Below are 15,533 nucleotides of genomic sequence, written 5' to 3'. Positions count from 1 at the left end.
TATGCTGCCAAAAATCATACAAATAAGTGGCTATTCTAATTTTCTTTCTATTGCTATGATAAACATGTCAACCAAAAGCAATCTGTGAAATGAAGGATTATTTCATTTTGCAGATTACAGTGTATCATTGATGGAATGCAAGGCAAGAACTCTGGCAGAGCAGAAACTTCAGCAGAGCAGGAGCTTAAAACCATGGAGGAATATGTCTCATTAGTTTGCTTGCAGGCTTATGTTCAACTGCCTTTCTTATAGGAATCACTTCCATATGCCTAGGAAGAACACTGCTTATAGCAGGCAGAACACTCCCAAATTAACTAGCAATTTTTAAAAAGTGCCCAACAGCCTCCATAACCCAATTTGAAGGAGACATGTATATAGGTTTTGGTTGTTTGGTTGATTGGTTTGGGGAATTTTTAAATTTATTTTGCTTTTATGAATACCACATTATTCATAGGATATGTGAGTATCTGCGGATTATATTACTTAAAAAAGATTGGGAAAGAAATCTCCTGTAGGTACCAAAGAATATGTACATATTTCTATATGTTAGTCACATTCATCCATGATACACTATTTTAAAATAGTATTTTAAAATAACCACACAATTATTCCTAGTTCAGAACCAGACCCATGACTGTAAAGAATCAAGAATCATTAGTGAATGCTTCCTTGAGTGTCTCCCATCATAAAAGTAAAACTGCCTCCTTTTCACCTAATAAATGTTTCATTTATAGTGACAGGTTTTTACTTAAAGAGCAAACTGAAAAAACACATTTGTTACAAGTGGCAGACATCACCATAAACCACAGCATACCATCCTAAAGCCAGGAAAATCTGATTAATATTATTCCCTTAATTAAAATGACTTTCCTTTAATTAATGTATTTATTCACTTAAAATTCCAACATCAGTCCTGATAATGTGAAAAAGAATAGAAGTATAGTATGGATGCCTAGTCCCAGACTTATGTCTTTAGCCCTCTTTTCTTGGTACCACTCACTGAGTTTTATGGGTACATTCTTTCTCTCCCTAACCCCCTTTCCAGGTTTCAGCAACTACAGTAACAGTAAGCCTTGCTCTCCTTCCAGTGCTCCTCATGACACACACACATATACTGACCTAAAATACTCCAATCTCCTTTTCCTACCCCTACCTCACCTTATTTTGGTTGAAATAAAATGCCTTGTAAAATCTGAGAGAGAAAAGAAAATTGAGGATAGAGTTGAGGCACAAGCATGAACCAAGACAGTCTAAAAGAAATCATGACAAGATTTTGAAAATTTAATATAGTTGCCTGTGTCCCATGAGCTACTTAAAGACAAAACTGTGGTACTGGTAATATTTGTAGTTAGCATTTGAGTTGGATGAAATATATATTATTAGTACTAGCTGGTGACCTTGAACAAATTACTCAGTTTCCCAATGTCCTAGGACTTTCTTATTGATAAAATAGAAACAAGAATAGTAACTAGTCAACACTATAATGATTAAATCAGAATATGTGGGTATGTCTTTAGAATAGAGTGTGTTGTGCAGTAGATGCAAAATAAATAATAACCCATCTTCTCATTATAACTCGAGATTCTGCTTACTCCCAGGTCAGTCTGTTTCATTACATACAAAATGTAAGGATAAAATCCCATTGGGAAGAAACTCAACTCTATTAGCATAAAATTTCCTGAAAACCCCTCAGACCTGGGATAAATCTAAAAATGCAAATAACATTTAATTACTACTTTTTCAGAAATGATCTTTGAGGTTGGCCCTATACTTGTGGAGCTTGACCCTCTGCTTACCTATAGACTGAAATGGCTTCCTACGTGAATATAATGTATACTTGGAAAGCATCTTAAGACTAACTTATAAATCCATGTCTTCAAGACTTCTCTTGGTGGTGAGACAAATAGCAGTATTGAAGGAAAGTCTAACATGAAAAGCCAAGGACTCAAGATTCTTCTCTGAAAACTGTGCTCTGTAAGTGGGGTTAAACAATGTCCTTAGGAAATTCTGTGGAAGCTAAATGGAAGGCTTAACTTGTTATAAAATTTAACATATTTTCATAATACTTTTGTGCTGTAATTTATTAAATTGTTCTCTAGTGTTTTGTTTTCTTTTTATTTAGGTTTTCTTGTGGGAAAGGGGAATTTTTTAAAACACTGAAAGACAAATGTTTGTGAAGTGAGATTATACACATCTATTGAATTATTTTCTATTAATGAATTCCACTGACTAGAGTTATTGAGTCAATAAAACCCATTCTTTACATTTGATTGCTTAGTTGCATTATTCAACACCTGACAACTTCTTCCTGAAAAAAAAAAGTATTCCTACAAAGAATAATGTATTTCTTGACAGCTTCTTGAATGTTTTCAAAGTTTATGTTCACTTCTGATATCCTTTTATGAGACTATTCATCATGGTCTGTCTTTGTTCTTAAACTGAATTTTTGAATGAATTAAGTCAGCATTTCACATCTAAGCAAAAAGCGTTTTTGTTTACTTTGTTTTGTCTTATTTTCTATATGTCTGAGTTTATTTATACTTTTTGTTTTATTTTTCAATTTGTTTATTCTAGAAATTGTAATACATTATACAATGAAGTCTGATCATATCCTCCCCTCCTTTCCTCTTCCAACTTTCTCCACATTCCCCTTTCCATGACTGAGTATGGAATCTACAGTTTTTGGAATATTTGATAAGCCTTCTAATGGATATATTTACAAGATTAAAGGCCAGAAAGTTACTCTGCAACAACATACTTGTGACAGCTTTTTAAATTTGGTCTCACTCATTCTAAACTGAAGATTATTAATACTTTTTTGCCTGTCTTTATCTGGGATTTTTTTTCTCATCAATTTTCCTTGGAAGTTGGTCTTGGACTGTCTTTGTGCACTCCTGGAAATAATTTGGAGCATTTGGAGTCATGCACACCTCCTCCTTGTGTGTCTTATGATGCAGTGCTGTGTTACACACTTGCTTATCATCAGTTCTTTCTTACCAATGCATATTTTGAAGCCTGTGTAGATTTCTGTGCTTTTTTCTGCCTAGGGAAACTCCAGGGGATGAAATGGCATTTCATTTGTGTGTTGAAGAAGCTTGAAGAGTGCCTTTTTTCTTTACTTGGCCATTATGTAGCCAAATTTGACCTTTGAAAAAATAAGTTTATGTTGTCCTCAAAGACTAAATCTATTAAGCCCACACTGTAGCCTTCATGGAAGACCTTTCCAGTGTTTCAAATGCATTACTAGACTATTTAGTTCAGTTTTTCTCAGCATAGAATGAGGGAAGAGTAAAGACCATGTGATTTGGGTGTAAAACACTGTGTCTAGCCCACTTCTAAGACTCACCACTTGTGAGCCCTGGATACAGAGATGAAATAGAGGTTTTTTTTTTGTTGTTGTTGTTGTTGTTGTTTTTTTTTGCCATAAGCTCTTGTTTTAAAAGATGGGAAAAGATTTTAGGAGAAATCATATGCTGCAGGAAACCTTTTGTACAAGGCTGTAATTGTTAATCAAATATACAAGTTGTCACAGTTTATCTCATCTTATGAATGGCTGGATCAAAGTTAAGATGGCTCTAAAGGGAAAAAAACATATTCTATATGCATTTTTGGTTTTGTGGTTTACTATGTGTCCATCCCCTTTTTTCTGTTTCTGTGCATAATCCATTAGCTACCTGCTGGACTTAGTTTGTACAGACTATTATTAACACAACAACTGAGTGGCTTTTGAACAAGATTTGTTTCTCATAGACTGGTAGCTGAAAAGATCATTTACTTCTCACATCTAACGTGGTAGTCAGCCATGTTTCTTTATATATTCTTTGAAAAATATCATACATATATACAACTTATTTTGATCAAATCTATTCCTCACTTTCCCTCTCCAAATCCTGAAAGAACTTCCAAAAATCCATGCCCTCCTTTTAAAAAGAAAAATGTGTTCAAAATAAATGATAAATTTCAGATTATAACATCCAATAAAACAAAAAAGAAAAAGAAGAAAAGTGTTTTTAAATTCCTGGCTTATTATTCTTTGGTGATTCAGAGCTGTAGATATTTGAAAATACTATTAAATCTGTTTTATTATTTGAACAATATTTTAACTATATAAATAATAGAATGTGAGAAATTTTTAATTTTTAGAATTTCTTTTATGTGTGTCCCCACTTGGAGAAAGTAGGATGGGAGCCTTCTGCCATCTCTGCTTTTTGGGCATGAATTCCAGTTTTGAGACATCCAGCACAGCACTGTTATGCTATAGATTAAGATGCCATACACTTTTGAGCAGTTATAAACATTGGACTGTCCAAATTAGTTATTTCATCCTATCACTGACACTATTAAAATCTCACCCATTTTATTCTCATTGATCAATATTCTTACTTCATTGACCTAACCTGAATGTTATAAGCTTCCTTTTCCTTTTTAGACATAAATATATATCCATAATTTAGTTACGCTGTTATTTATGCATTTATCCAGGCCATCAATTGACAAATATTATCACCTATAAATGATGAGTTTAGGTCTGCAACCCTATAGGTGGAACAACAATATGAACTATCCAGTACCCCCCGGAACTCATGTCTCTAGCTGCATATGTAGCAGAAGATGGCCTAGTCGGCCATCACTGGAAAGAGAGGCCCCTTGGTCTTGCAAACTTTATATGCCTCAGTACAGGGGAACGCCAGGGCCAAGAAGTAGCAATGGGTGGGTAAGGGAGTGGGGTGGGTATGGGGGACTTTTGGGATAACATTGGAAATGTAAATAAAGAAAATACCTAATTTTTTTTTAAAAAAAAGCTTAAAAAAATAAAATAATCAAAATGCATGCATTCAAGGAGTTTACGTTTTGTTACAGATATTACTGAGAAAAGTATACAGTAGAATAAAGAACAAAGTAGAATAGTATTTGTATTGTGTAACTACTCCTGGGAAAAGCAGAAAGTAGTAACCGAAACTTAAGAAGTGAGGCTTGTTCTTTGCAATAAAGTGGATGTAGCGAGTGTACTGACCTTTGAGCAAAGATTTGAAAAGAGTAAGGTAATGGTCAAGTAGGAAAACATTCTCTACCTTCTTTTTCCCCCTACAATTATTTTATTTAAAAACTCTACATGATTAATTCCTTTCCTTAAACATCTTCACATTTTCCTCATCCTTTAGCTCTTGACACAATTCTGTAAAGTTATCTCAGTGAGCTGGGATAAGGGTCAGTAGTAGGGCACTGTTCTAGCGTGGGTAGGTCTCTAGCACCAAGGTACAGCACTATGAAACAAAACAAAGAAAGCAAATAATAACAACAAAGTCCTGTTAAAGAGTTGATATATCCTAAAGAAAACTTTCCATTTCCTTTTTATTTATTCAGAGAATGTTTCTTTAGTAGCTATGTGTTACAAATAGTTTACTGTTGCTTTATATATACTCTGATAAATTCTCTGGGTTCCTGGGTTTATTCCTAAGTAATCTTAAAACCCTCTTTTACTTACAGATATAAAAATCCTTTGTGGGATTGTGTGTGTGTGTGTGTGTGTGTGTGTGTGTGTGTGTGTGTGTGTGTGTGTGTGTAAGCTAAAAGTCAAACTGGACTTGTTCAAAGTCCTATGTCTTACATGTTAGGTTATTAGGTTAGTCTGGATAACCAATGAGTCAAAGGCATCTTTCTCTATACTCCACCTCTCCAGCACTAAGACATTAAGACTACACTCATAAGCTATACATATGCCTTTTACATGGATGTTAGAGATCTAACCAATGCCTTCTTTGCATTGGAATCATCTTAACAACTGACTAACTCCACATACTTTATAAATTTTTGTGACTTTGAGTGACTTCTCCTATAAGTACATCAAATATTCCTCACTTAGTAACTATTTTTATATTTTGTTAACCAAGAAAAGACTCTTTTCTTCAATATTATCTTCCCCAGTTGAGGCATACTTATCTTCTAGAAAACAAAAGGAAGCAGAAGAAATCATAAATTGCTTTAGAAATGGGATAGATTTATAATGATAAATGATGTTTTCTGAAAGATCATATTCCTATTTATTTCTTCTTTAAACTTATTCTCCCTCTCTATTAGTGCCCTATCCATAGTAAATCTTTAAAATGTTTTACACAAAATCGTTTCAATATGAGTATGGATGTATCTCAATAACAGAGCAAGTATTAGGATGTATAAGGTCTTAGGTTCAAACCAAAAATGCATGTACAACCCATACACACACACACACACACACTCACACGGTTTTTTAAAGAATGCCAAGAGTAGAATACATATCTTCATTGTTTTCACAGATTTTGTAAGAGATCATGTGGGTACAGCATATATATGGAGTTAGAGGACAACGGTGGGAATTGGTTCTCTCAATCCAGTATGAGGTCTAGTATGAGGGCCCCAAGGAGCAAATTTAGGCCATCAGGTTTAAAAACTATAATTTTACAAAGTTTATGCTACATTTAACACCTTTATACTTTTTGAATAGACTTAAGTAGAAATAATTATATATCTTCAATGAAGAGTATTAAAAAGTTGTTATTTTGAGTAAATGTTAAGGTAGTATTTGGTAACTCAAAAAAGTTGTAATTATATATAGGCAAGAAAGTCATCTACAAGGGAAGAGGGGGCAGCCTGAACCATATTAATTTCAACTTATGTTAGATACAAAGTAACCCAAAAGTTCTAAAACTGCAGTATTTTTTTCATTACCAAAATATATTTTTTGTTGTTTTTTAGTGTGATTTCTTGTACTTTATTTTTTTTAATGTATCTCATTTTTTGTTGGGGAGTTGCTAATTGTTTGTTGGTTGGATGGATGACTGGGTGGGCAGATGGTTGTTTGATTGCTTGGTTGCTTACTTAGTTTGTTGTCTAATTGGTTGGTTGGTTGGTTGATTTACTGGTTGGCTGGCTAGCTCACTTTATAGATAGATTCATAGATAGATGGATGGATGGATGGATAGATAGATAGATAGATAGATAGATAGATAGATAGATAGATAGATAGATAGATAGATGATTGGTTAGTCTGTAAAAGTTATTATCAGAAAAGTTTAGGCTTTGATAGAATATGCTGTTTAAAGTAATTTAAGATTTTATAAATGAACACTACCAAGCCATGTATGATGACATGAGGGAAAATGAACATGGAAACAAGTGCCAAAGTCCAAGAACTAATATGAGAGAGAGAGAGAGAGAGAGAGAGAGAGAGAGAGAGAAAGAGAGAGAGAGCAAGAAGAAGATAATGGAGTATGAAAGGATAACAGACAGACAGACAAGGGATGAGGATGGAATTAGAAATGTAAAGCCAAAGACATAGTGAGAGAGAGGCAGAGGCAGAAGACAGAAGAATAAATGTGTAGGTATTTTAAAACATTAGTGAAGACTAAGTGATTGTCCAGCTATTAACCTAACTGAAGATTTTCAAAAATATAAGTTCTCCTTGTAAGAATTGAAAGGCCATAACAAATGTAATGCTCCAGAAATTCCATTTTAGTTGGAACTGTATAATATTTTGATTGCACAACCCAATTCACAAATAAATACCAAGTATTTAGTACTGATATATGGAGTATTGTCAAATGACATGTATTTAACCACAGCTTACCTTTAAGATATTTCTTTCATATAACAAAGACTGTTCCACCTGCCTTTGCCCTAGGTTGTCCTTCCCCAAACAAGTCCTTTCTTCTGGATGGCCTTCTTATCCTGTTACTTGTATCTTTCTACTCCTTTTTCTTCTCCCATCATTCTGTGAATCTGCTAAAGCAAGATCTGGAGATAATTTTTCTTTGCATCTATCATATAAGTAAAAAATCTCCTCTTACCCCACATATTTAGAACAATCAGTAAGAAACTATTTCTAGAACAGTACTCCATCTCAAAAAAACCCTCAGAAGGGTTCACCTTGTATACACTGTAGATTCATATTAAAGAGCTGTCATCACTCATTTTAGATGAAACATCTTATAGCTCCCCCACCCCCACCCCCAGAGAGGTGAGCAATTAGTTCTGTGACAAAATGTATTTGAGCCACACTCCAAATTTTGAGCTACCCATCATTGGCCCACAGAAAAAGGAAAAAGACTTATATGCTTTTAAGGAACTTTTTATATTACACACACACACACACACACACACACATACACACAAATAGATAAACAGAGAGACAGACAGACAAAAAGAGGGATCTATGTGTGTGTGTGTGTATATATATATATATATATATATATATATATATATATATATATATATATAGAGAGAGAGAGAGAGAGAGAATGTATATCTATATCAATATATCTGTACACATATTTCTCTCCATATATATACAGATATGTATATATATATGGAGAGAGAAAAACATGCCATTTTTTAATATTGCCAGCATGTACATAAATACTCAGATATGATATATCTCTGTAAGGTAGAAGATGGACAGAATTTAGTTATAAAAGCTTGATGCTGGAAGGCTAAATTTGGGTTCTAAACTTACACTTTGCAATCAAAGTCCAGATGAACCACTTAACGTTTTGTTTTTGTCAATTTACTTAATCTTTGCAATTTTACATTTCTTCTTCAGTAACATGGAAATAACCATAACAGAGCCTCTGTCACAGGACCGCTGACAGGATTAAATTTAGGTAAAGCTTTAGTACAGAGTCTGATGCATGGTAAGCATTAAATAAATCTTTACTGGTTAATTATCATTTCTTTTGGACGGTAGAAATTGAATTTTTCTTATCTACTAACAGATGTGATAAATGTATAGATTAATCTATTATGTAAAGTATACATTTCATGAGAGTTAATTCCAAAGTAACACAATCTTTCCTGAATTTTCCATATACCATTGACATCATCAAGTAAATATCACAGGTCAGCTCGCACTACAGTGAGAAGCAGAAATCCTTGTTCTGGTGTGGGATGACCATGTTTGCAGTCATGGCTCTTCCCCAGCCTGGAGGTTAAGCACACAATCACATCTTTCTGTTTGCTCCTGTCCTTGTTCATGCTTACCAGGTACAAAGACAGGAGACTGGCCCAGCACAAGTCGGAAATAGAGTGTTTCACCCCCAAAGGGAGTATGGGGAATGGTGGGAGAGCAACAATGAGCAGGTAAGAAAACTGTTGAGTGGCCTGAGGTGGCGTGAAATAAATGTATGCAAGCTAGAGGAAGAGGCGGCTCCCGGTCTGGGTCCATGCTCAATTATGCATCCCATCCAGTAAGTCCAATGTGGGACACCATTGGTTTGTTGTTTGTGTTTGATCTGTAAAACCTATACCATCTTCATGTCAACTAATGGGAGCCTCCTGTCCCAGATGCTGCTGTTTCTTAGGGTTGTGTGCTTTGCATGTCTGAAGGCTTAGCTAACAGTCAGTTCTTCATTGGATTTTAATTTATTGGCTAAACAGTTCTGGAGTTTGCAAAGTAGAAGATATTGGAGGAAAATCATATTTTAGGAATATCCAATTGTTCAATGAAATAAATGCAAAAGACTGGATTTGAGGGAAGGGATGCAATCGAGAGAACACTGAGCCAGGAAATTAATGTGAGTTACTTTGAATGCAATGTATCATAGCCAAGAGCAAAGACAAAGCCAACCTAGTGGAGTATAATGAAAGAGACATTTCTTGAACTGAAATCAGGAAAGCTAATCCTCCTCTGGCTACTATAGCTTTGCAGCTCCTTGACTTTGTTGTGTTGGTGGTGAAAACTTCCTATCGCTGTGCTCTGCATGTTTCTTCGTACTAGGGACTTCCAACTGAGTTGTACCCTGTGGAGTGGGGTACTTGGAACTATCAGCAACAACCGAGCTGTGTTGCATGAAATGACCGTGCTTTATTTGCATGCAACTGCGTTTTAAGAAAGGGGCTCTAGAGACATACGCAATCAGGGTTGTATTAAACAGCTCCAAGATGCTGGAAAACTGAACTAAGAAATCACCTCACTGTGAGCTAACTCTCTTATTCTATTTTTTTGGGTCATTTCTCAATTCAACTGTGGTATGGAGCTGTCAGGGGAAAGGATTGCAGACTGCCGTTTATTTGTGAAGTGAGGAAGTTCAGAAAATAGTGCGTCCTTTTGTGTTTGCATGTGCTTAGAGCTTGAGGCCAGCTGTGTAATCAGAAGTAAGACTGTTGACTCCTGTTGAAATTTTACCTCCAAAAAATTCTGTTTGCTTCCTCAGTGGTGGGATCTTTCCCATTTTCAGAATAATGGCTCACATCTATCAAGAACCACCATACTGCACCACTGCTGGAATCTATTCATGGCAGTCTGTGAAAATGGTTTCAGGAATTGTGTGGTTGACATCAGAGAAGCCATAGCTAAGAGATTAACAAATCAGGTTCATGGCTCTCAGTGAGTGTGTACACATATAGGCCCTTGTGTCTATACACAGTTTTCTGCCCAGAGTCTCTTTTACAGCTATCTCTGGGTCTTAACAGATGGTTTTATGGAAGTGATTTAACAAACTACATTTTGGATTCTAATTTTCTTTCCTTTAGATAATATGAAATGGTATAAATTCTGTCCTTGTAAAAATAATTTCTGTGGTAAAGTAGACAAGAGAACACTGCTTACATCTAACAAAAACTGGATAGGTAGGTCCAGAGTGAATTCTGATATGAAGTCTAGAACTGGAATTTCAAATCCATACATGTATCTGCCTATCAAGCACACTGGAGAAAACCATGGGTTTGCAACCCCAGACGTCTTAATCTAACAGTATTTCAATTGAGCCAGATAATAAACTGACATTTTGGAATAAGGTACACATCTGGAAGATTCTGTGGAGCTACTTGAGTTAAATAGACATATATGAGTATAAAGATACTCAGAAGGTTTATTACAGGGATATGTCCTAGAAGAAAAAAGAACTAGTCCAAGCTAGAGTAAAAGCATTTTGCTGGAAGTAATGCCCTAAGCCCCACAGAGAATCAGAGGTAATTAGACACAAATGGTCTCTTCATGATAACTTTTCTTCTCACTCTGTTGGTATCAAATCAAAGAATGAAAGAGAAGAGATGGGAATAGGTGGGTAGGGAAGTGGGGGGGGGGGTAATGGGGGACTTTTGGGATAGCATTGGAAATGTAATTGAGGAAAATACGTAATAAAAAAAATATTTTAAAAAAGTTAAAAAAAAAAGAGAAGAGATGATAAAGAGGCAGATCAAGAAAGGAAACAATGTATTTTGATGTACTAAGAATGCCTCAGGAGAGGAAAAGACCCAAAATTGCACAAAAAATAAGGTCAGCATTCATGAGATGAGTGTATTTTTTCCAAGTTTACACTTGATTTTATAATACGCATATATATCATATTAATAAGCTTTAAGTGAACATTAAAAAATAAATCAAGAGATAAGTAAATTTTATGAATGCAGTTTCTTAGTGAAGACGTAGAATAATTAGTTCCAATTGGCTTACTTGGGAACTAAAGATTTAGCAGGACGTTAATTAGACATATATGAGACACCTCCGATACTGCCCTGGTCAGCTGCCAAGGCTTCCTTTCATTTTCTTTTCTTCCTAAAGTTTCCCCAGAGTTCTTCCTAAAGTTACTCAGAGGAGTGGCATTTATTCACATACTACCTTTCCTCTGTAAAGTGTTGAACCTGTTTTGTGCTGTTTATTAAACACACAGTCCCAATGAAGTACTAAAAGAAACTCAGTTGACCACAAAAACCCAATAGGGAATTATAAATATCATATGCTTGGTTTCTATATTCTCTTTAAATTCACAGTTTGTATGTGAACTTGTGTCTGTATATAGTGGAAATTTTCATCTCTTCAGTGTACAATCTAAATGTGTGTCAGAATTCTTCAGACTGCAGAAGTAATAGAGATGGGTATATTGTGCTATAGACATGGGTATTCTCTCAACCCTGCTGTAGTTGCCATGTGAGTTCATGCAAAATGCTCTCCCACCCCAGGAATGACTAAAGCTCAAAAGTGGATATTATTATCTCCGTGCTCCCTAGGACACAGAGAACACTTGCTGGAGTCTGTGCTCTGATGTGTTCATACTTACCCATGAAAGAGAATCATCACAGCTACTTGTGTCTGAGAAATGGCTTTATTAGTTAAAAGAAGTACTTGGATGTGTAGTCCCTCACCAGTGATAGAAGAAAGGAATGGAGTGTGAGCTTATTTTATGAATTCAAAATGGGGATTTTTATTGTTGGTATCACAACATTGGTTTTATGAAGAGCTAACCCTAATCAGTTGAAAAACTGAATTCATCTAGTATATATAGATTCTTCAGGGCACTTTACCAGTCTTTAGCATTCTTGCCCTTCTTTATAGTCATGTCTGTAGTTAGCGAGGTCCTTTAAAATGGAAGAAAAAAATTAAAATGTTTTATGATGAAAAGAGCCAAGTTAAAAAGGACAATTTCTTTACACTAAGGAAGTTGGAACTTTTATGATGGTAAGTGTATGCAAGATTGTGTAGAGTACTTCCTGCTTTTATTCTCCCTTTATAATATGGATAAAATCTTGCAAAACTGAGACCTCCAAAATTTTAAATTTATCATTTCATCTAATTCCAATTCCTTATCTCATAAATCATTTTGATTCTTCAACATGGTTTTCTTTTACGATGTTGGCTCATCATTTACACACAAAACAAGATGACTTATACATATATTAAATGAGCTTTCCACACCTAACAGGTTTTCACCATTTTACTTCATATTCCTTGTAGATCTGGTACACTGTTCTAACAGCCACTTTGACTTCAGTAATTTAGTTAAGATCCATACACATGAGTTTTCATATTTACTGTAATAAGACCTATGTATGCTGAACACTCAGGACTGTATAATTTGCCTCATTTCACTAATCCTCCCAGCCTGCAATTTGACACCTGGTACCATTCTGAGCACTGGAACTCCTGTACTTGGGATGCAGCTAGACTTAGTATGGGAATTGACTTGCAAATAGTGGGACCATTTAGAAAAGTGCTATGACACAGAGCTTCATGAAGGTCAAACCTGATAACACAAGTAAAACTACCTCATGGGCAGTGACATTCTATTGAAATGGAGCACTACTCTCTCAGGACTCTATTACTATCTCCAATAACATGCTTTATACAAGCTTTATAATCAAGCTGAGTTCCCTACAAAGTCTCTGGCTTCTTGACCAGCCCAAACATACAAACATCTGTATCTTGGGGTTTTTTGTTTGTTTATTTGTTTTGTTGTTGTTTTGTTTTGTTACTAAATTGTAATGTGAGCTTTATAATTATTGCTGAAAAATAATCATTTCCTATTTTGGAAAAACCTCTACAATCTTAAATCCTTTTCGAATCTTATTTGGAACACTTGACACAAAGTTTAGAAGGTATTATGTCATTATGATCTGTACTTTGATTTCTAGATTTCAATGCAAGTAACTGAATCATGGATAGAAAGAAAGCAATTAATTTAAGAAAGAAATCTGTAATGGCTCAGTAAGATGCCGAACTCTAGCACATAGTCAATGGTACATTCTGCGTTGTAAAGCACTCCCTCTTTCTGGGGACATGGGTGCAGCAGTACTGGTAGCATCAGGTATTATCTTAACAACCTTGGTACTGGTAGCAACAGGTATACCAGCAACATTTGAAAAGGCCCCCTGTTGCTGTTATACAACAGAAGGTGAGGCAAAGTGCTTCTTCTAAGAGAACTTTGTTAGAGATTAAAGGCTTGAGAAGAAATAATCTGTGGTGCAGTTATCATAGAAATATGTAGCCATTGGTAGTAAAGAAAGAAGGAAAAAAGACATCACAGGAAACAATAGAAAGGTTGGGAGAATGCATTTCTCTGTCTAGTATGTAATATGAACAATAATGGATTTTTATCTATGCTACTTAAAGTCCTCAGTCTTTAGACTGCATTAAGCTACACTTTACTTGCAAATGTTTCCTTGAAACACTCTTTTCTCAGTAGTAACTTTTTCTGAAGGGTTGTTTGTGTTTGTGTGTTTGTCTGTCTTTTTATGCTAAGAGGAAAACATCAATGAGTAGAAGGAAATGTGTTTTCTTCCCGTAGTTTTCCCACCAAAGCAAAGCACATCACTTTCATCCTGTCACATTCATTTAAACCTTAGCACCACAGCACAGCATTTGTATACTAGCAAAGCTACCTCTTCTTGAATAACCCTATTTTACTTATATCACTTCTCTGTTCTTCAGTCTCTAAGGGACCAATTAATTTAGCAAATATCAGTTATATTTTAACATCTTCCTGTATGGAAGTGGTGCTAAATTTGAAACACTGCCAATAGGTGAAGCAGTGGAGAAAGTTTAAGACAATAAGAGATAATGGTACCTCAAGACAAACAATCCAGGAAAAAAAGATCAAATACATAGCATTAAATAACTGAGACTTTTACAGTAGAAGAATAGAACAGAAATGAATCATGGGTATTTTTCTCCACTCATTTATTAGACTATATTTATACCTGCCAATCAGCCTGAAGTCCTTGGTCTATGTTAGACCGTGTGCCTATTTCTGATAATGAAAAGCCCAAAGCAGTTTACTGGTAAGTTATTCATATGGTAGAAGAAAGGAAGAGGAAGAAAGGAGGAGGAAGTGTAGAGCTTTAAGTTAGGGATGCCCACACAGAATCTTTACAGCAAAGAAAACAGTCCAAATGCTGTCTTTTGAAACTTTGACTGTTACACCTTCCCCATGTAGTTAAACAAGATCATTGCCTATCTCTTCGATACATGCTGTGGGCTTCTGAACTTTAGATTCCACTTCCTTGAGGGAGAACAATGTCTTTCACTCTCAGCATTTCATTATGCTCCATCAATGATTGAAGGAATGCATTTTGTCCATTGTGGGAAGGTGGCTTTCTCTGCCTACAACTTCTGGCAGAGGTTTTCCTTTCCTGTGGAATTTAAAGTACTTTGTTTGCTGTCCCATATCAAAGCCCGGAAAATTCAACTCTTGCCTTCATGCTCCACAATTCCTCACTGTCTTTGCCTTTTGCAGCCTTCCATGTCCTATCTCCTTCTTCCTTTCAAAGTTCTAGGAAAAGGAAAAAAAAACTCATCTATCTCAAAATATTGTGACTAAATAGTGGAAGCCTTCTTTTGTATCTATATTCTTTTTTAGATTCATTTAGGTCACTGTTGAAAAGTGTTTTACCCATTGATAATTCTCATCTACAATACCAAAAACATTGACAAATGAAAGACACTCATACATGCCATCTATCATTTGTTGCCTATTGTCTTAAGGTTTCTCTTACTATTATAGTAAAACACCAGAATTAAAACAACTTAGAAAAGAAGGCACTGAATTTGGGACTCAGTTCCAAAAGTTAAAGTTTATGCCCATCGGCGCTGTGAGCATGGCAACAGGCAAGCAGGTATGGCAATGAAGCAATAGTTGAGAACTTACATGTGATCTACCAGCATGAGGCAGAGAAAGCTAATTAGAAATAGCATGGGTGTTTGAACCTAAACCTATCCTTACCATATACCTTCTCCAGCAATGCCATACCTTCTAATTTTTTCCCTAAATTCCATCAACTGAGGACCA

General features: G+C 35.3%; 1 protein-coding gene across 7 annotated transcripts in view; it reads left to right on the top strand.

The window, feature by feature from the left end:
* Grm5 (glutamate metabotropic receptor 5) overlaps positions 1-15,533 on the top strand; it is a 506,948-nt gene that overhangs the window by 478,780 nt on the left and 12,635 nt on the right. For 6 of the 7 annotated variants that reach the window (XM_029479683.2, XM_021167178.3, XM_029479682.2 and 3 more), the window contains one exon: positions 9,016-9,111. The exons of the other annotated variant lie outside the window; for it this stretch is intronic. In XM_029479683.2, the coding sequence (XP_029335543.1) occupies positions 9,016-9,111 (96 nt within the window). The remainder of the gene's footprint in view (positions 1-9,015; positions 9,112-15,533) is intronic. 7 annotated transcript variants of the gene reach the window in all.

The sequence above is a fragment of the Mus caroli genome, unplaced genomic scaffold, assembly GCF_978045245.1.
Source record: "Mus caroli unplaced genomic scaffold, Mus_caroli_1 scaffold_8, whole genome shotgun sequence".
In the NCBI taxonomy this organism is placed as follows: Eukaryota; Metazoa; Chordata; class Mammalia; order Rodentia; family Muridae; genus Mus; species Mus caroli.
Note: the sequence above shows the minus strand (reverse complement) of the source record. Positions and strands in the feature narration are given on the sequence as shown.